General features: G+C 31.6%; 1 protein-coding gene across 4 annotated transcripts in view; it reads left to right on the top strand.

Annotated features, from left to right (window-relative positions):
* Positions 1 to 22330, top strand: part of LOC118187632 (adenylate cyclase type 3-like) — a 476146-nt gene that overhangs the window by 243752 nt on the left and 210064 nt on the right. For all 4 annotated transcript variants that reach the window (XM_085823652.1, XM_085823651.1, XM_085823654.1 and 1 more), the window contains 4 exons: positions 84 to 282; positions 7887 to 8257; positions 16433 to 16682; positions 17982 to 18131. In XM_085823652.1, coding sequence (XP_085679778.1) covers positions 205 to 282; positions 7887 to 8257; positions 16433 to 16682; positions 17982 to 18131 — 849 coding nt within the window. In that variant the 5' untranslated portion in view covers positions 84 to 204. The remainder of the gene's footprint in view (positions 1 to 83; positions 283 to 7886; positions 8258 to 16432; positions 16683 to 17981; positions 18132 to 22330) is intronic.

Genomic DNA, 22330 nt, shown 5'->3' with positions numbered 1-22330 from the left:
GCAAAGTTATATTCATTGTCTCTTCAGTTTTTTTTTTTTTTTTTTTCATATTAGTTAACCGCACATCATTTACTTTCTTCCAGGTCTTTGTGGACTCAAGAGGTCGAAAACCCAATGACATTTCGCTACTGCAAGAATGGCTTGTAAGGTTTCCTGTCACTGGCTGTTGACGCTGACATTTGCCGAAGTTATTTCCGCTTTGCCATGAAGAACTCGGAGACAAATCACAACAGCACAAAGAAGATGAAGTCCGCTTTGAACGAGGACGAGCTGGACATGAGGGTAAAGATGACGAAGATTTATTTACTTTTTCCCCCTTTTTTGCTCGACAACTTTTCTGTTAATTGAATGTTTGCTTTTCTTTCAGTCAAACACGAGACTATTCCATGTGTTACATATGAAATTTATTCGCAGTTTTATTGAGGCACAGACAAACTGCCAGCATTTATTTTTAATGGGCGAAATATGGACAATTGCAGCTTGTTCATGTTTTTTTTATTATTATTATTTTATCTTCATGTTTTCTTTTAAGATTTTTTTTACTTTCTTGTACGAAGTAACGGAAGTATTGTAAGCGCAAATAATTTCGGATATCATATTTCAACGAAAATACCCATTTTTATCGCTCTCGAATCCATTTAAACAATTTATGTGCGCGACATTTGTACGTATGGACAAAATAAAAGACCTTGGTTTCCCCCAAAAAGTTGTAAAATGTATTTAAAATAGATTCAGATGGTATTTTTTCGTGATGTCTGTACTTACGTGTGCATCTCGCATAACTCAAAAGCCGTTTCCTCCAGAACGTTGAAATTTTTTATATGGGACTGCTCTAACATGTAGTTGTGCATTCCCCTTTTTGGTTGCAATCGTCTGTACCAAGCACACACACACACACACACACACACACATATATATATATATCCGTTCTGTTATCCGTTTTATATTCTTATATGTTGGTAAACTGTGCACTTTTCTTTGAAAAGTTATTGAATTGTGTTGTTCTTATGTTCCGGTTAAGTGTATTGTGGCTTTAGTTAGTCTGCATGTAATAGTTGTAGAATTATCAACAGTTTAAAAGTTGTTTAAGTGGTGTAAAGTCTAATGAGGCCACCATTTATTTACATTTGGAACTCTTAGCAGTATAGTGAATTAAGTCAGTTTGAGCTTCAAATTTAGTGTTTTTTTGCTCAGTAGGGCCGAAAATATACTTTTAGTTTTGTGTACAGAAAAATACGCCTTCCTGCCCGTTGGCCGAATTGCTTTTTTTACGTAGAAACTCTAATCTTATTGTAAAAATCATTTTTAAACTGTATTTGGTATTTTATATTTTTCTGTATTTTTGCATTTCCGCGAAAAGAGAACTGAATTAATTGAATGAGAACTATATTTCTAATGAAATTCAGGGAAATAAGTTTAAATGAAATGCAGCAAAAAATGTATATAGTTTAACAGGCCGTGCAAGTACGTCATGTGGTGTGTGCATCAGATATTTTGTCTATAAATGTAGGGTTGGTAAGAAAGTAATTTCTGTAAATAAGTAAATAATAAAGTAAATAATATGCAATTGTTTCCATACATAAAATTAAATTTAATCAGTTAGATAGCTTCCATTCTGTTCAATGATCTTTCGCCATCTTTATGGTAACTTTATAATTCCACGCTTATAGAACTCCTGATCTTTTATCAGCAAAACACTCAAACAAGTGCGATTTGAGGCCATCGTTATTGCTGAAATATTTTTACCGTTTAAGAGGTTTTGTAAACTTCATAATAAACAATAATCAGGGCTGTATGACGGATGCAATATCAATTCCTAACCAAGCTCCAGTAATTTGATACATGTTGCTAAAGACGTATGCGGCCTGGGATTGCCGTGATGGCACACGAATCCTTTCCAATTTGCCAATTCTAGCGTTTTCTCTTTTATTGCTTCCTCCAGTTTCATAAGTTGTTGGAATTAAACATCTGAATTAATCGTTCGATTGCTTGCAAGCAGCTCAAAATAGAAAACACCCGTATAATGCTACCAAACTGACAGCATTGTCTTTTTCTGATGGCATTTAGCTTTCGATATAATTTGCGCTAATTCATCATGCTTAGACCATGATCTTCTCGATTAATGTTATTGTAGACTATCCATTTTTCATTATGAGTGATATTTCGTTTCAAAAAAGTTCGATTGCATCACATTTGGGGTTCGTATCTTAAATATTGATTCGTTTGTTAAGTGAGCTTCTTTCAATTCATGCGGAACCCAATTATCGAGCTCCTTAACGAGTCTAAGATATTTTGGGTGATTGTGAATTGGTATACGTGATGCTTTTAACCTTTTTGTTATCCCTTGCACGCTTATGAGACGATTCGATTTAATTATGACTTTAATTTTGTCATCATCATCTTCAGAAGTCCGGCCATAGCGTTGGTCACCTTCAAGTGAAAAATCTCCAGAAGACAATTTTTTAAACAAATTCTGACCCATGCGTTCTATTAAGCAGTCAACACCGTAAACTTTATTTATCGCTTTGTAAGCTTCAGCCGCTTTCTTGCCTTTATAAAAATAAAGAAGTAAAATATGTCGAAAATGTTTAGTTTTGCACCCCATGTTAAAATTGAGCGTTAACTAACAACTGTAAAGAAAAATACTCGGAATTTGTATCTATAACAACCTAAAAGTGTCAGCTGCGAAATCTCAGGAGGGAAAAAAATATAAGATTGACAGAAGAATAACAAGTGGAACATAACTGTATCTATTTGTGTAAACCGAAATTATTTTCTTGCCAAGCCAACAGCTAAAGGTATATTTCTTGTTTCAGTCTTTAATATATGAAAAATTCTGTAAACATTTAGCGAAGCATTTTTGTTGCTGTAATGTACATTTTAAATCGCTAAATAAAACGTTTTTAACATATTCAAGTATGCAGATTTTTATAATAATATTCTAAAATCAAAAAAATATCATTAAAAATGCATTAATAAATTTTCTATTATCAATACCCGCAACATTATTCAAATGCCATCATAAAACAAGCTTTTGAATTTACAAAAAATATATATTTAATTATCATGAATTTAACTCTTATGATTCGAAATTCAGTCCGAGTAAATTGTGTTCGATAAACATATCTGTTCGATATATTTTAAAACTAATGTTTCGAAAACTTTTTAGAGACCATTTAAAATTAAACTAAAGCAGCAGCTAAAATATACTTTGAATCAAAAATTAACGAAAAACTTCCCGTTCGCAATTAAAAAAGTAATTAACAAGAATCGCATACTCGTGTTTTTACACCAAACAGAATATAAGCAGAGCTCGGCAGAGTCTGTTCGCACATTCTTAGACTATTTTACTTTGCTAAAAAAAATCATTTGCTTGGAATATGTTTTTTAAACTGCAGCTGTATTTTTTGAATATATAAGTTGTCGTCTGCTACTTGATAGTTTTGTTTTCATGCAAAATGGCGCTTTTAAAGGAGTGGATGGAAGACTATTTTTGTGCTCTTTTCGAAGACAATTATTCATATCTTGTCATAAAACACGCTGTGAAAGCCATAGGGATTCGATATCTAAAACTACGGTAAGTAATATTTTGAACAAGACAGAAAGAAAATGACAAAGTTTGGCTTCAAGTGGAAAAATTGTTTCAAATATATATCTAAGGAAAAAAAATGCTTCGAATGTTAAGATCTTTAATGTTAAAAGTACCACCAGCGGCCACCAGGAGCAAAATCGTTGAACACTGGTAGGTCGGTTTGAGGTTCGAATCCCGCGACAGGCTGGCTGCGTGGTCGTTTTCGTGGTTTTTGCCCATGTGTAAACTGTATACTAGCCAGTTTCCCTTAGAAAGTCCTCGACGAAGGCATCCGTCCCTTTAGGCAGATAGCCCTCGAGGCTTAGTCGTAATCACATAAAACAAACCAAATCTTAAATGTTAAAAGAAAATCCGCCATATCAAAGGACAGTTTCAAAATCATTCAAATGCTCAGTGTTAGCTGTAAGCAAAGTGATTAATACTTATTTGAATTTTAAAAAGCAGAAAAGCGAATGTTTGTTCATAAGCAATGAATCATAATCAAATGTTTGTCTACTAGACGAAAAACATCTAGTTAAAAGTCCTGTCTTATTCGTGAAAAAATAACAAATTTATTGTATGATAAACTGTGTAATTTTGAAATGCATCTAAATTAATTTCATCGTATTAAGTAGGAAAAATAACTGTCTGAGTTTCACTTATTATCTAGCGAGTAAAGAATTTAAGTAAATGAACATATTACCTAAAAATCTGATGTGGACACCACACGACTCCCTTGTAGGGTCTATTAAATTGCACACAATTTTGCTGCATTTCTTTTAAACTTATTTCCTGGAATTTCATTAGATATATATTTCTCATTCAATTAATTCACTTCTCACTTCGCGGCAAACAAGAAATACATAAAAACGCAAAACATCTTCATTAAAAATTGTAAAATACAGAGAAACATAAAACACCAAATACAGTTAAAACAGTTAAAAAACAGTTTACAGTTAAAATTAGAGTTTCTACGCAAAACAAGCAATTCGACAGCAGGCAAGAAGGCAGATTTTTCGGTGTACAAAACTGAAAGTGTAATTTTGGTCCCACTCGTCAAAAAGACATTGAAAGTGCAGAAACTGACTTAAATCACTATTTTTCTGAGTTTCAAATGTAAACAAATGGCGGTTCGTTAGGCTTAACTTGCCACTTTAAGTTTTAAATTGTTGATAATTCTACAACAATTTCATACCGATTAACTAAAGGCATAAAAACCTTAACGGGAACATAAAAACTACATAATTCAATCATTTTCAATGCAAAAAAATGCACAATTTAAAAACATATAAGAATAAAAATACTGAGCTCACCGAGCCAGCTAACAGCATGGGAATATATATTGGTGCAGTCCAATTGCAACAAAAAAACTGTGGTGCACAACTACATGCAATAGCAGTCCCATATACAAAATTTCAACATTCTATGGCTAGTCGTTCTTGAGTTATGCGATATAAATACGTCCCTACGTATGTACGTACAGACGTTAAGACAAGTTCTCTTCTGAACCCATTTTAAATCAACTTTACAATCCTTTTTGGCAAAAACAGTCCTTTATTCTGTACGTACATACAAATGTCACGCAAAATCAGCGTTCAAGTGGTTTCGAGAACGGTTGAAATGGATATTTTCGTTGAAATATTATAACCGAAATTTTTCGCGATTACAATACTTCCTTTACTTGGCACAAGGAAGTAAAAATTGGAATTTTGTAGTGAAGTAGCCAATATCACACTCTTTTGCTTTCTTTACTTTATCCTCATTGCGGTAATCAGGGTAAATCTGCATAACGATTATTTTCTCATCGACATCGGAAAGCATCTTTGCCGCAGCAGGGGCCGAGTGGTTACGACTGCTGAATGCTGGCTGTTGTACCGGAGTTTGAACTCAAATGAAACATCCTGACATGCACAAGTTCGATAAAAAAAGATATCACGCAGGAGTTATATTTTAAACTACGAAAACATCAAATAGAACGCAATCCGCAGAGAAAGCTAATCCGATCTCACCGCGAATTCACTGCAATCATCAACAACAGTAATCTAAACAACTGAACTGAGATGTTTCTCTCCGGCATTTTAAAGCTTTTTAATCAGTCTCGAAACGGTTCTGGTAATTTCTGTTTTCTCAAGGTTTCTGGAAAGCAAAAGAGTAGAATTACGAGATATCTATTTATTAAATGTTAAATGAGCGTGCTCCTGTATTTTTACTTTTTCGGCGTAGCTTTCTCTTAAAACTCGTCATGCGCTGCATTGGACGGAGAAATAAAGCATTTTTAATTACAATTCGACTAAAAATAGCAAACTAAATTCAAAATCCGTAACAATACCTTAGTCACAGCCACAACGCTGGAATAAAAATGCTTATTTTAAAAATTTTTAAAGGATTGAAAATGTTCATATATTATAAAATTTTGACACAAGGCCTTTGTTAGGCAAATTTGCCAACAAGGCCATAAAAAATAGAAGAAAGAAAAGAAGGAAATACTGGTGTTTATGTAGTATATGATCTACAACTTTTATTTATAAATTTATTTATTTATTAGATGGAAGTAATAAAAATTGGTTGTTCTTTTAGTCATTTCTTTTTCTCGTCATTTATCATGCATTCGGAAATGAAAGCAATTGAATTTTTTTATTTTATGAAGCTGATGTCGCTGCGAAGAAATCCCGCAATGTTACTACGGGAAATCACTTAATCCTGTGGGCAGCCAATACGTGTGTCGATTACAATGAATTTCTTATAAGTGGCTGGGCGTATGATCAAACTCTGAACCATCTTGCCTGCTTCCAAAAAATACCTAATGTCTCTACAAGGTTTTAAAGTTATTTTATTTTGGGGGAAGTAACTTTTAATCAGCTGTTTTAATTAATTACGGATAGAAAGAGAGAAAACTGCATACCTGTGAATCAGTGGTCTTCAAACTTTGTCAGCTCACTGAACCCGTAGACTATAAGATTTCTTTGACGAACCCCATCTCACCCTTAAAAAATATATCTTAATATTTAAAGTACATCAATATATTATAGGTTCTTTGTGCAAAGAAATTAAACAAAAGTATTGTATTTTTTATTAAAACTATTAACATGAAATTAATGTAATTTACTCCTTAATAACATTAATTTGTGTTCCAGTTGTCACCTAGTCATGCATTATGATACTATAATGCAAGGGTTTATAGTATTTAGGTAGGGCGCTTTTATGAAGGACTTTCTAAAAGTAGCTTATGTTCGCGTTTTGCCTGAAAGAGGAAGGTGCCAATGTAGCCAAACCGTTCGAGAGATTTTAGTCCAAGTTGATACCAATGCTCAGCAGTCTTATGTACTCGACACTGATGGACTTGGCAACGACTTGGCAAGTCCATCAACGTCGAGTACACAAGACCAATTGATTGACTTGGACGACATTGGCAATAATCTTACTTCAGATCTAATATTCGAGTTGCCATGGAAGAATAAGTGATAATCTTTCAAATCTCGTATAGAAGATGTTGCTACCACTTTTCTGTATTATTACGCTGAAGATGAAATTAATTAGGGATATACGGATTAATCTAGTAGCAAATTTAAGTTTCCTTTACTAGATCTGTATTATTTCTCGCCAGTTATGTTTCTAGAGTTGTATTTTTAAAGTAGGTGAAATTAAGAAATAGCATTTTTGCGATAGGTATATACGTGATTTCTTTGTGTTCTATTTCGCTTTTCATCAAAAATCACTGCAGTAGTTATTTTATTATTATTATTTTGATTCCCCTCTGAGTTCGAACTTGTGCAGTACTGTGGTAAAATTATTCCATACCACAATTGAGTGCAAACGAAATTTAAACGGAATTTATTTTATCTTCGCGTATGTAAAATTACTTACATTTTGAGTCTCATGTTTTGTTGTAAAATATAATGCTTAAGAAATGTATTTTGAAATAATTATTTTGTAATATTACATCAGAGTTCTTAAATATTTCTTGAATAGTTTATTTAAATCGTTACAATTTAATTCTAAAGCTTTTACATCAAAATCCACTAAGGAAAGTAATAACGTACATTCATTTTGCTATGTACTTAAAATCTGAAATGTTAGATTGTTAAAATGAATTCGGATATTGCATTTAAATTTAAAATAGCAACTCATAAAATACACAGCAACTGTCAATATGCTGAATGTATTATGTGCTCCTAACAAATTTTAATCACTGTTTTTAGGATGTCCTCTTATTTGGGAACGCAGTTAAATATTTTGGGAATATTGCAAATCCATGGTCAAACAATTTAGTGAAATAAATAAATATGAGCTTAAATTTTCTTTTATTACATTTTAGGAGACACGGAAGCATGGAAGTGGAGGTGAAGAAGGCGTTTCCTTCCTCAGTAGGGGCGAAACCGAGCTGAAGATCGACAAATCTGGCTTACAACGCTACTTACCACAATGTCTCCAGTTCGCTTTCGCAGAAAAAAGTGCGGAAGGTTTGTACCGCGAATATTATAGGATCGAAAAGAGACGGAACACCAAGACTCTGCTTCTAGTTCTCTGTCTGGTGGACATATTTCTTCTAGTCACCTATGCCGCAGCTTACCGTATTCGGGCGCCGGAATTTTTATCTGGCCAGGTGATATTCTTGGCTGCAGCTCTGCTGATTCTGATTGTGACGTTCATCATTGTTCGATGTTTCTCATCGAAATTACCGTCTAAGTAAGAAAAACTTCTTCATTAATCAATTTTTATTAATTTTCCATTTTGTAAAAATTACCAGCATTAATATATCTATCTACATAGAGTCACAAAACAATCTGTAAAATCAAATCTTCCATATAAAGACTTTTGTATCGTACCTGACATAAAACTGAATATTAAGTTTTACATCAGGTGTATATATATATTATACAATATTATATAATTCTCTGGTGAGCATTTATTCTTCCGTCGTCTAATATATTGGTTGCAGTAAAGGGAAAACAATATATAAATTCATAGTAAAGTACGAATGATTTCGCCAGTTAATATATCAATGAAGTCATATTTTTTATGTAACTGATGAGAACCTGTGTAAAGTTAATTCTTAAGAATAATGTATTTTATTTTCGCCAATCTAAAATTCTCCAAATTTATAGTATTTTTATAAACAGATAAGTCTGTTTCGCTATGGTAAGAGTTTAGCATAGATTTAACAGATCCAATAGCCATTTGATAATAAAGTCTTCTAAGTTGGCATAAATCATCTTGCTCTGAGGCTTTCAGCATCTGCCATCTGAGTAATACGTCTGTTTATTATTAGTTGTTTTACGACTTTACTCGTCAACTGCTTAATGATCATGCAACGTTGATAGTAAAATTAAAATTTCTTCCCATTTCATATTATTTTAAGGAATTAAAATACTTTTTTCATGTTTTATTCTACTGTACGGGTGAATTTCAATTCGAAGATCTCGTACTGGACTCTTGGCAAAAGCAATGTTTATTTTCAAGGAACGTTCCTTACCAACATAGCACAGTATAGCTAATTGTTATGCACAGTATAGCTAATTGATTAATATACAGAACAGTTCCAGCTTTCGTAGTTAGGTGTCTTTGGATTCACATTTTGTGAAATATTAGCCTCTAACACCGTAATGGTTTTAAGTATTCTTTCTCTGTTCAAACGTCTAGTCTCTGATCTTAACACTTGCTTACGAATGAAAGACTCTAATCGAAACTGTTTATGTGATTTCTTAATAATTAATTAACTTGTAAGCTAATAAATAATTACGTTTGAATTGATTATGTAACAATGAGATTTAAGTGGAAAATTGTTTCCGGTTTATTGAGCTCCTTAGTGAGAACCTCCTGTTAATTGCCATATTAAGAGGTTTCTGTAATTTAATTTTACAACAACTTAGTATGTATGTTTAATGATTTGAATTTGAATATTCTAAATAATTTCTATTAGTGCAGAAATTTAATAATTGATTGCCATGGTTCTGTATTGATGCCTAAAAGTAAAGTTCCTAAAATGTGAAGAACAAAAAATACGAAATTAGTGGAACACTATTTTAGAGCAAATCCTATGATACAGGGTGACAAAACACATAAGAGCTATTAGAGAAATAAATTCGAATTCTGGTTTGTCGACTATGACCATTCAGCGAATGAAACTTTAATATACCTTTAGAATCCTGAAATATCTTAAAATATCCATACGGCATATAAATGTTAAATATAAGTGTTAATGTTTTAACTCATTTCGATATGATGGTGTTTCTAAAAATATAGTTTTATACCATAATTCGCTTCACTTACCGAGAAAATATTAATTTCGATTTCTTTAGAGCAAATAATGAAGCAATACAATTCACGTCTATGCGATATTCATATATATATATATATATATATAGTGCAAGTTTTACGTTTGTTTGATTTGCCTGCCAATGGTTCATTTGAATTCCTTTGGGCATGAATGGAAAGAAATCTCCCTCTCATGGATACATATTATTATCCTTAAACAGAAAATATATGTTCAAAAAATCTTTTAATATTGCATATAATTGTGACTCGTGCACTAACTGTCAAATTTTTAATGTTCTCTGTGCATTTGGTTGTTTAAAATGATATAAGTTAAACCCTAAACATCATTCTCATCTACGTGCAAATGGAATGTGTTACAGAAGATTTGTACCAGTAAAGAAGTAAAATATTCCTGGAAGTATTTAATAACTTATTTCAAAATTAATAACATAATAGTTTTAACTGGCTAATATAATATAACTACAAATCAAAAAGCTACCTACCTTCAGTGATATACTATTGGAATACTCAAAATCAACCATCCAAAAAAAATATGATGCGCTCTGTTTGCCTATATCTCAAATTACCATTAGTTACTCTTTGGTTTGTCTCAAAGAATCTCGTGATTCTACTAACAGGCTAAACATGAAACGACTGGGGGTTCTACGCATAGCGGAAAGTTTAGTTTTTCTAAATGTGGTAACGTTGTAAAGAATTGATTAGCCATAATTCTACCAGGAGTTCACATCTACTGCAGATATCTGAAGAAGAACTAAAACACCGTAGAAGCAATTATATGATCTTGACAATTTCCGTGCCAGTTTTTAAGATGTTTCGGGGCATAAGCAAACCTTTTCCCAAATGAATATTTCCTTTACTGCGACCTTGCCTTTCAAATTAATGTATTCTGAAGCTTCGCAATGATATGAAAGGATCTCTCAAGCGAATCCGTGTACTAATCATTCTGAATGACGGAGTGAATATCAGGATGTAACGTAAGGTTATATATCTATTATTATTTTCTGCAGCTATCGGATATAGTTGTCTTTCTCTCGACATTGTTCGATGAATCGATCGTGAAAAACAAACGTTCAGAAAATTCACATTGAATTTTTGCTACTCTCTTACACATTGGACATCTGCATCCTTAAATACGTGTGTAACAGATTAATAAGTCTTTGAAGTAGTCTTTGAAATTAAAAGTCTGGTATTTGTCCATTTTTATACGTTTGTAAAATTTAAAAAACTGCGCAAAGAGCATTTCTTTTCTAATTTTAGTTACTTCTACTAGTTTAACGAAAAACAAACATTCTCTCATAAATAAAATTAAATATTACGAATATTATAAGAAATTAAACTTTCGCTGTTAACATTAGTGTTCAAAATTCATCTAAGATTTTTTTTTCGATGTTAACTAATGTTTTTTGCTAAAGTATATCATGTTGAACATCAAAATTTCCTTTTCTGCGATTGCATAGTTCTGATTTTAGCCACATAATTAATATTACAGATATTTACAAATAATTCGCATGACTTTCGTCATTAAGAATAGTTACTTTAAATTAATTGTCCCAACTATAGTGTTCTTGACGTCGCATATGCCCAGAAAATGTACCTAAGAGAGCCATGAACGCCAACAAGTATTTTGAAGCCTTTTTATTCCAATTTAATCCTGTTTATAGTTTATTCTAATTTAATATTTTTTCCAGAAATATAGTAGTGTCTTGTATTTAGACGATCATTCTAAATTACTCTCTAATTTCTGATTGAAAGTGTTATAAAGTACTAGAAACACATTACTTATTCTTCGTTCTTCTTCAAAGAGTTTTTAATTTAGCTTCGTGCCTATATTATGAATTTAGAAATGAGATATATTCATAATTCTTGTCATGAAAAATATGTTATCTTCGTCAAATAAACGCTTTCAAAGAATGAATATCTTTAAGTTTCGAGACACGTATTATGAAATTTAAATTTTTATTTTTGTACCCGAGAATGAATTTTAAATATATCACGAGATGAAAACGAAACAGCACATTGTTCGTTTAAAATGGATTCTTTTGTTCCAGTAATTGGGGTTCTAGGAGACAGGATCCGAAGGATAACAAACTAAAATTTGTACTCCTGAAATCTTAATTATCAATTTGAGATGTCTTGTATTGATCCATATTCTAACGTTATCCTGGTTAAATGCATTACTGAGATCCACAAACTGAAGGTATTTGTTAAAAAAAGATTCTTTCCTTCATATTGGAGTTGGCATAATGCAAAAAGAAATTAAATCTGGGGCATATAATTGTATGTTTTGCTGTAATTTTCCTCTTAAACACATTATTGCTCCCGAATAAAAAAGATAAGGATTTTAATGTTAGAGAAGAAGAGAAATAAAGAAACTAATTATGTCATGTTTGTTTTGGTCATTAAAAATAAAGAGATAATTCCTCAAGCTCAGAGAAGCAAATTAAAGATAATTCCTTTTAAAAATTCTTCTCTACTTTCTCAATAAAATATAAATGTATGCTTAATTTAAGAATGCATTACTGCAAATGAATATTTCGGATGATTTTATTTTTGTTGTTGCTTTACTTCTAACGAAAATGGCATGATAATTTTTAGTTTTTAATTTAAATGGTGACGAATATTTTACTACTTCTGAAGGCATTTAGAACTGTTAAGATGTTAGAACCCATTTAACCGCTTTTCGAAAGATTAAAATTCTAAATATAGACAGTCAGCGTTTAAATATGTTTACAGATATATAGGAAATTTATACTAAATTCAGAAACATCTTGAGTACAAGCTTTGCAAGTTCATCAATTAATGTCACCATCATGAAATTATAATTTCGATTGGCTGAGCTTCGTTTGCTCGAATCATTGCACTCATCTTTTGTTTCGATTTCATCAAATGTTTTCGATCACTTTAACGTCCAAAAAATGAGCATGTCGTTCCAATTTTTGGACTCATTTAAAAACAAGTCATATGTTGTATACCACTTGTATCCAATGCCAGAACCTAGTTTCAGCTTTGTACTTCTATTGGTTTATAAAGTATTTCTCCCGCCTTCTTAGCATGCCTTCGTAGTGTAGTGGTCTGTACTCTGAGCGCGTATTCCAGAGGTCCGTGGTTCGATTCCCGGCGAAGGCGTTGCTCATTTTTCATCATTTCCTGCTTTCCATAAAACCTAATGTCTCTTCAAGTTAGGTAACAAATATTCATTGTATGTAAAGTTTTGAAGTATAAAATGTTAATTAAACCTAATGAAAACTACATTACCCTCGAAAATCTGAAAAGCTATGTATTGCAATATTCTGTAGCAAGCAATATAATCTCAAGGTACTGTTGTGCATGAAATGGATATTTTTCAAACTACTGTGGCGAATTACAGTTTTATTTTACATTTATCCTAGAGTCACATATAATACTCTTTTTTTAGCCTTCTTAACCGTAAAGATATTTGTAGGAAATACGCTCTGTGTTTTTTCAATATTCTGGATTTGCTGTGAAATTTCTTCTTATCCGAAGACGAATCTTCTTTCTTTTGTCTCTTCTTAGTGTCTAATAGTATTTACTATCAGTGCCATATTTTTCATGATAATTTCAAAAGTTATTTCTGCGCCTGATATAATTCTTCACCTATAAAAAGGATCAAATTGAATTTCTCTGAAGAAATCTCAAGAAGGGTTAATTATCCTTTATTTCTCAAAATAACAACTTAACAGGTGGCTCCTTCTCAGAGCGTACAGCAAAGCCTCCACTTAGGCTTGAACTCAAAGAAATAAGAAGTAAATCATAACTAAAAAGATATAGCCGAAGCTATCAAGATTTCAAAGTAGTTGGCTTCCAAATGTCAACTAAGCTGGCGAAGCTAACGAGGGCCTGAAATATGGCCGAGCGTGGTAATAGCTTAGAGAGAGTGTAGCCCAAAAGTGAACGCGCGCTAGTCAGACACTCTGGCTCTCTAACTAAAATCTTCGACTTAAATCAATCGTCAGTAGACTCAGTTCAAACTTCGACGTCAGTAGAACTTCGACTTAAATACCGCTTTTACTCATTTTGCATTAAAAGCGATTCTAAAAACACATTCTGGTAGGAATTTGTAAGTTGAAATTGAGAGGGACAGGAAATTAACTACAGATGACTGTTAAAAACTTAGGATAAACCTTACAAAATATCTCATACCACCTGATAAAAGTTTATACATTTGAAACAGAACATTAATGCTACTATCCGTGAAGTGATAATTAAAGTTTTTTTCTGTTGTTATTTTAGCCTTTATATTTTTTGCAGTTTTCATTTTTTTCCAGTTTTGTCTGCTGTGTGTCCTTTTATTTCAGTGATTTTCTTTGTAGCTATTTTTGAAATATTTCTTCTTTTATTTCCTGCATTTTCACTGCACATTTCCTGAACCTAATACTACTCAGTTTTTAAACCTATGACTTTAATTTACTTTTGTTTCTGGAATTCTTCGTCGTGTACATTTTCTTTAAAATGAAAGTATTTTATTACATTTATTAACTAATATTTAATAATTGTTTTAGATAAATCTTTTTAGTATAATATTTATTTCTTATTTCACGGTGATTGTACTCTAAAATTTTACACTATTTGAATTTAACTGAATAGAACTCTTTGCATTATTTTTTATTTCCTATTTTACGTTTTTAAGTAAGCAATTACTAGGTGTATGCAGAAATATCTTATTCTATCAAATAGCCAATTTTCTTCTTTCGATTCATTTTTTTTTCCTTTTAAGAAATTCTGTAGTTATTTTGCACGTTCTTTCTCTCTAAAACGTATAATTTGAAATTTTATTCTCGTATTTTATAAGTATTGGACTTAGATCATTGAACTAATTTCCATGTTTTATGAATTTATTTGCTTCTTTATTATAGTTAATGGTCTGTTTCTTCGTATTATTTTCAAGTTATTATCAGTAGTTCTAATTTTATTTTACAAATAACTCTCTAATGCATTCCCGAGTTTAGCTGAAATTAAAATGGACTCACAAGCTGTTCGATGTGTTTCTGAATCGAATTTCTATAATTAAGTGAAAGTTTCAAAAGTTTAGCAGTTGGTAAGGAGACTTTGCGCTTGAAATTTTGGAAAGGTTATTGATGGATTTAAACTGCATGAAAACAGTCGATTGACACATAATTAAATAGATTTACGAAGTTAATTCTGTTTCTCATTTTGGACATAGATTGCTCCAGAAATAAAACTCTAATATCATATAAGAATTTATTCCAAAATTCTAAATAGTGTTTGCTGTGTAATTATATATTTTCGCTTTCTTAGCTGTTTTAATCATCAACATTAGACAGAAACTTAAAGGGGCTCGTATTCGTTTGTCCTGCTATTTCCGTAAGCTAACTGAATATAATTTTTTTTAAACGGAACCATTTTTAATTCAGAATCTAAATTTATAATTTTATGATATTCGAAAGAAATTTGCTATTTACGATTAACTTGATCAGAGGCTAATGACCTTTCTATAACCTACAATTAGATACCAACTTACACAATTTGTTCATAGTCCCTAAACTTATAATATCATTTGAAACGAGTATTAACACAAATTGTATTGCATTAACTCATGCAAATGTTTTGGTAATTAATGTTACTCTAATTATACTATGTGAATTTGTTTCATAAAGCCGTTTTTTATTGCAAAATTTGCATGAAGTGTTAAATACGTATAACAAAAAAATGCAATTCAAATGCATTTATCTAAGAAAAACTGAAAAATAGCTTAATGTTTTAATTGGCTTTGTGTCTCATTAAAAATTAATCTTATCTACTTCATAATTAATATTTATTATTTTATTGTATTGTTACAGTTTCTCTTAAAAAGCAGTCGTGCACATTTTTACGAGCACAAAGTTCATCCTAGTAACATTAAACAATTCAGTTGTGAAATAATCCTTTGGTTCAGATTAATCTAAAATCTTTAATAAATCCAAAAGGAGCCTAAAAATCCTTTTTACATTATTTTTCTGTTTCAGAGTTTTACATTTTACTTTTTCACTGCTCAATATTCTTTAAAATGTGAGTAAGATGATGCTCTAAATAAAAATGGGTTAAGACAAAGTTACAAAAGACAGAGTTTGCAGATGAAAGTTACGAAAGAGTACCTTAGGGAGTGTATTTTGCATTATAAATGATCCTTCTCCTTCTAGCACTTTTTCGGTATGACACATAGGACCGTATGTCAGCATATCCGCGTTCTCCCAACGGTATTATGACATTGTAATCTCGATCCAGCGCTGATGTGAGAAGGTCAGTATGAATTTCAGAATTATCTGTATTGCCACCAATATTATGCATAATTTCGGTACTCTCAGCATGGTTTGGTTACAGAACATCTATCTAGTTGAAACAGGAAATACATTAGGCACGAAAGCTTTTACATCAACATTATAAAATATGTTTTTCCTTCAGAATTCAATTATATGCATTAATTCTGGTCACCATTGAGTGGTTAACTGATACACTTTGTGACCTGATTTATTCTTAAATTTATCTGGTAGTGAATAAATGAAGTCTTTGAAATCAATGTTGTAAAGCAATTATTTTATGTAAACATATTTTTTTTCTGTGTCTCAGGTTGTGGGATAGTATCCCATTCGTAGCCTGGTTCATTCAGCTAGGGCATCTGGTCTGTGATATGTGGTTGTACAGCGTACCACGCATGCCTGGTGACTCGGTGGCGTGGGCCCTTCTTTACACATACATGGTGTACCTCCTGCTACCCCTAAGGTTGAGTGTCTGCCTCATTCTCAGCATCGTGATGGCATTCGTGCATCTACTGCTTGTAGGAGTTTTGCCTAAACCCATTGACTTCACTGAGAATCAAGTAAGTTTTAGTTGCATTTTAACTTATACACTGCATGATTATCTGCATTCAGACAAGTTTTGTTCGCTATAGGAATTGCAAAATGTTATTTAATATTAATTATGCGTTTCAAAAAATACTGCTTTGTAAAGAAACGATCAGTAAAATATAAAATGAAATCACGCTGTTTAGCCGTGGAAAAGGGTGTTTTCAGATTTGTTTTAAAACTCTGAATTTGAGCCACAGTTTTGACAATATTTCAGCCGAGTTTTTGTCTACGATAGTCAATCTCCATTTCACCATTATTCGTAAAGTGTAAATGGGAAGTGATGTTTTCATAATAAAAAAATACTTAATTTAAATTTCAAAGAATATCAAAAGTATTAACTGATGTAGAATCTGGAGAGGGCACAATAGTTTTCAAATATCTTTCGTATTTAGCATTTGAGAAAAAAGAAGCGTGTGTAAAAATGATTCTCTAGAAAACAAAATATAAAACTATTTTACGTTATTTAAACATCATCTTTTTTTTTTTTTTTTTTTTTTTTTTTTTTTTGTATTTGCCATTTGCTTGACTTCGTAAATATCAGGATCAAATCATAGAAACAGCTTGCAGATTCTGTAATTCTTATTTCAGAATTTTAACATTCATTTCGTTCATGCTGAAAATATTTTCACTAATATTGAATATTTTATGCCTAGTAACAGTAAATTATTAAAAATTGCTTTATTTATTTACACATCTTTAGCTTCAAAAAGGTGCTGTGATATCTGAAGATTACACTTATGTTCCCACGTAATCGTGTAAGTTATTTAAACTTTAATATGTTTAACTCATATGCAATCGGCAAATGTTTCTTGGCGGGCGTTAACAAAAGGAGACAGTATTGTTGTGTCTCAAAGCGTATTCAAAGCATCCTTTCTTTTTAAAATTAATTCTAAATAAATGCTGAATTTTACCGTTTATTATTCTTTCTATTGGTTTGTATCAACAGTCTGTCACATTGATCTAAAAATCGGTGGCAAAAGACTTGCATTGACTTTTCTTCTACACTTAATCAGTGGCTGTCTTGAAAATGTTGAATACATTTCTCAAAATGCTAACTTACGCTAATAGTAATTATGATTTATTTATTCTTTTGTTGGTATTTTCTCAAAGAAATTTCACAGTTTATATATGTGTAGATTACAGTACAGTCTTTGCCTATAAAAATAGTCTTTCTCAAGTTAAAATTTATAATTTTATGTATTTACGTTTATGCTATGGTACAGATAATAATGAAAAGAAAACGTTTTCATTATGAATCACCTTTCTTTCAGCTTGGCGCCAATGTTCTCCTTTTTGTGTGCGCCAACCTACTGGGAACTTTATCATATTTCTTCCTGGAAAGGCGGCAAAGACGAGCCTTCCTAGAAACACGACAAAGTCTGGAGGCTAAGTTAGTACTTGAGGAAGAATCTCAGGAACAAGTGAGTACCTTATTACTATCAGCAATCATTTGGAAGCACATTCCGTTAATACCAACATAGATATTGCAAAATCGTACTTCAGCGCAAAATCATTCCATAATTTTACTACCAAATTAGGCACAATACGTCGAGAACATTTCAGCTTAAATTAAATTTTTTTTGCAGTAAATTAAGGTTTAATATCCTCAGATTTAAGATAGTATTTCTAGACTTTATCTTATAATGCCATTCCTAACTCTGTGGAACATTTCATCTTTTCTGAAATCTTGTATAGTGTAAATATTACTGCTCTTTTATTATTCGCTTCAAATATACTTACTTAGTGGTGTAAAAAACGTTTCTTGCTATGCCAACTATTGAGCGATGCCATTTTCAGACCGTGAAACTAGATAGATAGTTAACAATCGAATCGTGTTACGAAACGATGCAAACAATAGATATGCCATACGTTACTTAAGAGGTAGCACACGTAGAGTATTTGATTTTTATTAGTAATGGTGAGAAAATTGTTTGTGGCATTACTGTATGAGCCAATCTCAGCCTGCTACTTGGTTGATAATCACGTATGAATGAAATATAAAGTGATAATTTACTGCGTGTGGAATTTAAGATGTGGATCTTTCACAGGGAATTGGTTAAGCCAATATAGCTTATAAACTAACGCAATGGAATTCTATACAGTATTCATAGCTTACAAAATAACTTACATTTACCATTAATGCTACAATCTTCGTCATGTGTTGTAAATAAAGAGACACATTACCATAAAGCTAAATTATACCGAAGGTATTTCGTGAAATAATATCTTATTGATGTCTTCCTTCATTATCGCTTATTTTTCATAACCCTTAACGATTTACGATTTCACCAATAAATTCCAAATAATTTAGTTTAGTTTATATCCGAAAACAATTTCAAATAAAAGGGATTTTATCTTGCATGCTTCTTATGAAAATATTTGAGGTACTTTTGGTTTAATTAAAACGTTCGCTACCACGAGTTATCTCGTAGGTCGTTTGGTTTATGTGACTACGGCAGAGCCTCGAGGGCTATCTACCTAAGTAGAGGAATGCTTCGTGGAGGACTTTCTAAACGAAACTAGCTTGTATACACGTTACACATGGAGAAAACCACAAAAACCCTCGGGGTTCGTGGGATTTGAAACTCTTCTAGTAGGTCGAAGTTTGTCTTTAGGCGCGAGCTACGAGTTAACTCGTAGAAACATAGTTTCACCTACGCCACGTCCGATCAATCTCGTAGTATTTTCATGTTCTTTGAAGGTATCTGGCTTTGTGGATTAGAAAAACAACACAACAATTTGGCGGATTCAAGAGATTTATTATAATTAATATAGGTATAATATAAGTAATTATAGGTAAATAACAAAGGAACTGTAAAAATAATCAAGCACTTCATAATAACCTTAATTATAATAATTGCTGTAAAAATAATCAATCTTTGTTATAAGTAGTCGCCAACTACGAATTCGTAGTTGGCGCTGTCATAACACATTTTATCGCAACAACCGACTACAATAAAACTCGTATAATTAATAAAGCAATTAAAAAATTATCTGAATTCAGTATCTTTACTGTGAATACATGTTTTGTATTTTTATTTTACAATTAATTAATTAAAATTTTGTTGGCGTGGTGGAACCGTTTTTGAAAATGTCGCTCGGAAGCGAGCGTGTTAAAAGGTAACGATTCAACCACGACTGTAAAGCGCTAGCTTCTATATTAATTTACTGAACCAGATTTTTTTTTAAATCTTCAATTTAAATTAGCTTAAATATAAATATATCAGTTTTATGGCTCAACTGTGTAACTCCTTTCTATCTCGTGGAATTCCAGAAATAAATTCTCTTACGAGATATACACAATTTAAATAAATACAATCTGCGTAAAAATATTAGTATGGCAATTATTAATATGACTAATTAAAATATTAAAATAAAAATATTAGTATGACTGCTGAGTAAATCTGTGTAAAACTATTAATATGGTAATTAATTCTTAAAGATTAATATTTCAGTTTTTAATGCAATATTTAAAAATATAATGATGAATTCAGGTTTTGAACAAATGACCTGTCTAGACGAAATGTTAAATTATTTTAACTGTTTTAACGCAGGAAATGTAAAATATATTAATTTAGTTTACAAGCTGTTTAACAATTCAGGTGAAAAGTATGACATGAACGTTCGCTGCACTTTCTCCAATCACCTTTGACAAGTTAAGAGCTCATTAACTTATAATTTGAAAGAGCAGTGTAACTTACTCACCACATGCAGGCATTAATCTTCCACAAAGTGCATTATAATTTTCTCACTCTTTTTAATTACGTTTATAAATACTTTTAAGCTGTATTTTCCTTTAAAGAGTGGCGTGCAAAGATTCAGAAATTTTAAAATTCCCTCTTGCAGTCTTTAAGTCTGTTATTAGTGAAGCAAGAGATAATTTACGGAAGAACAACGCCAGCCGCACCCAGTCGATGGTACACTAATCCTCGCATCATTTTCCTGATGGCTTCAAACTGTAATTGGAGGTTGGATGCGAATTGATGTGTCGCTGTCACGGAGGAAACCAGAGCTAAAGTCCGTAGCTGTTTTTTATGCTCCAACGATTGAAATAATGAATACCTTGCTATTGATGGATATAACCACTTTCTATAAATATATTATGGCAACATATGTTATTTTTTGATAGCAGGAATGTTATAAAACATTACCTCTCATTGTATGTGTTCTCAAATAATTCAACAATGATGCATAAAAGTTCAGTATTCGGAAAATATTTTTTTCCTTCCTTTTGTTCCTTCGTTCACTCTGACATAAGAATTATGTCTGCGAAAGTACCAGAATCATAAAATTTTTATGTTCAAAGTTTATTCGAAATAACTATTTTTAACCAGTTTTTGCTTCGTTTTCTATTTAATATTTGAATATCAAGTATTTTATTAATATTTTAGTATCAAATCAAACTCCGAAATATTAAAAAAGTGCTTATGGTTTCAAAAAGAATTCTTTTTACTTCGAAACCTAAAAATGTTATGAGTATGTATAAAATGTTGTGCATTCCAGCTATCTTTCTTAATATATTAAAATTAATAAGTAAGTTAAAAATTTAACTTTTTCTGAAACGGCATATAGAGTTTTTTCCATATTTCGATTCTATGACTCAAATTATGTCTAAATATTACATTTTGTAAAAAACAATGAGAAATTTAACGAAAAACTTACAAATTTATTTTGGCGCACTTTTTTCAGTTTTTACCAAGACTAATTCACTTGGCGAAGTCTTTATTTATCGCAAACTGTTTTCCTTTCCCTTTCATTATGCATGAGCAGAAAAAAAGAGGTGCATTGTTCATTTTTTCAAATAAATTTAACAAAGTGCGTAAACCACATTTGGCGTTATTATCGCTTGCAACAAATATGAAAAATTTCAAACGTGCTAAGTCGAAAAACTTATAAAAAATAATAAAAAACACAAATTTTAAAAAATTAATCACAAAATATCTGCGAATTTTATTTGGATTGCACCTAAATTTCGAATTGGGAAAGAAGGAATCAAGAAAGTTTAAAAAAAAAGTATCAATAAATATATATCAAATTCAATTAACATTGAGAAGCTAAAATTTTGAGAGCCAATGTTTTAAAAACTGCTCGTGTGATGTTTACAAAATTTGGCACTTTGGCATAATTTGAGTCATAGACTCGAAATATGGAAAAAAAATCTCTATGTCATTTCAGAAAAGTCCGATTTTATGTGTATACCTATGTTAGAATAATGCACAAATCTAATATATCTGGTTGTAACGAACGTTTTCCGCCAAAAAACGTTCTTAATAAAGTTAGAAAACAAAAATATGAAGCAGTACTTTTAATGTGGGTAGTAATTACCAACAAATCTATGATTTTTGCTGGTTTTTCAAACCAAAGTTTTGCTGGACTTTCAAAGCCTTCGGCCCAGAAATTTCGTTCCCGCGAGTCCAAAAACAGGTCAACCTCATTTCAGACGTCCTGTACAGAATGGAAGATAGCACCAGCAAGATGTAGTTGCATGTGTAAAAAAGGTAGAAATCCGAAGGAGCGATGTCGGGGCTATATGATGGGTATGCAAAACTCCAATTCGAATACGTGCATGTAGTTTTGCATTATCTTGGTGGAATATTACCTTTTTGCGCGGAAACTCAGT

The sequence above is a fragment of the Stegodyphus dumicola genome, chromosome 9 (genome assembly GCF_044657685.1).
Source record: "Stegodyphus dumicola isolate Sdum_Otavi_A_Nest chromosome 9, ASM4465768v1".
NCBI lineage: Eukaryota > Metazoa > Arthropoda > Arachnida > Araneae > Eresidae > Stegodyphus > Stegodyphus dumicola.
Note: the sequence above shows the minus strand (reverse complement) of the source record. Positions and strands in the feature narration are given on the sequence as shown.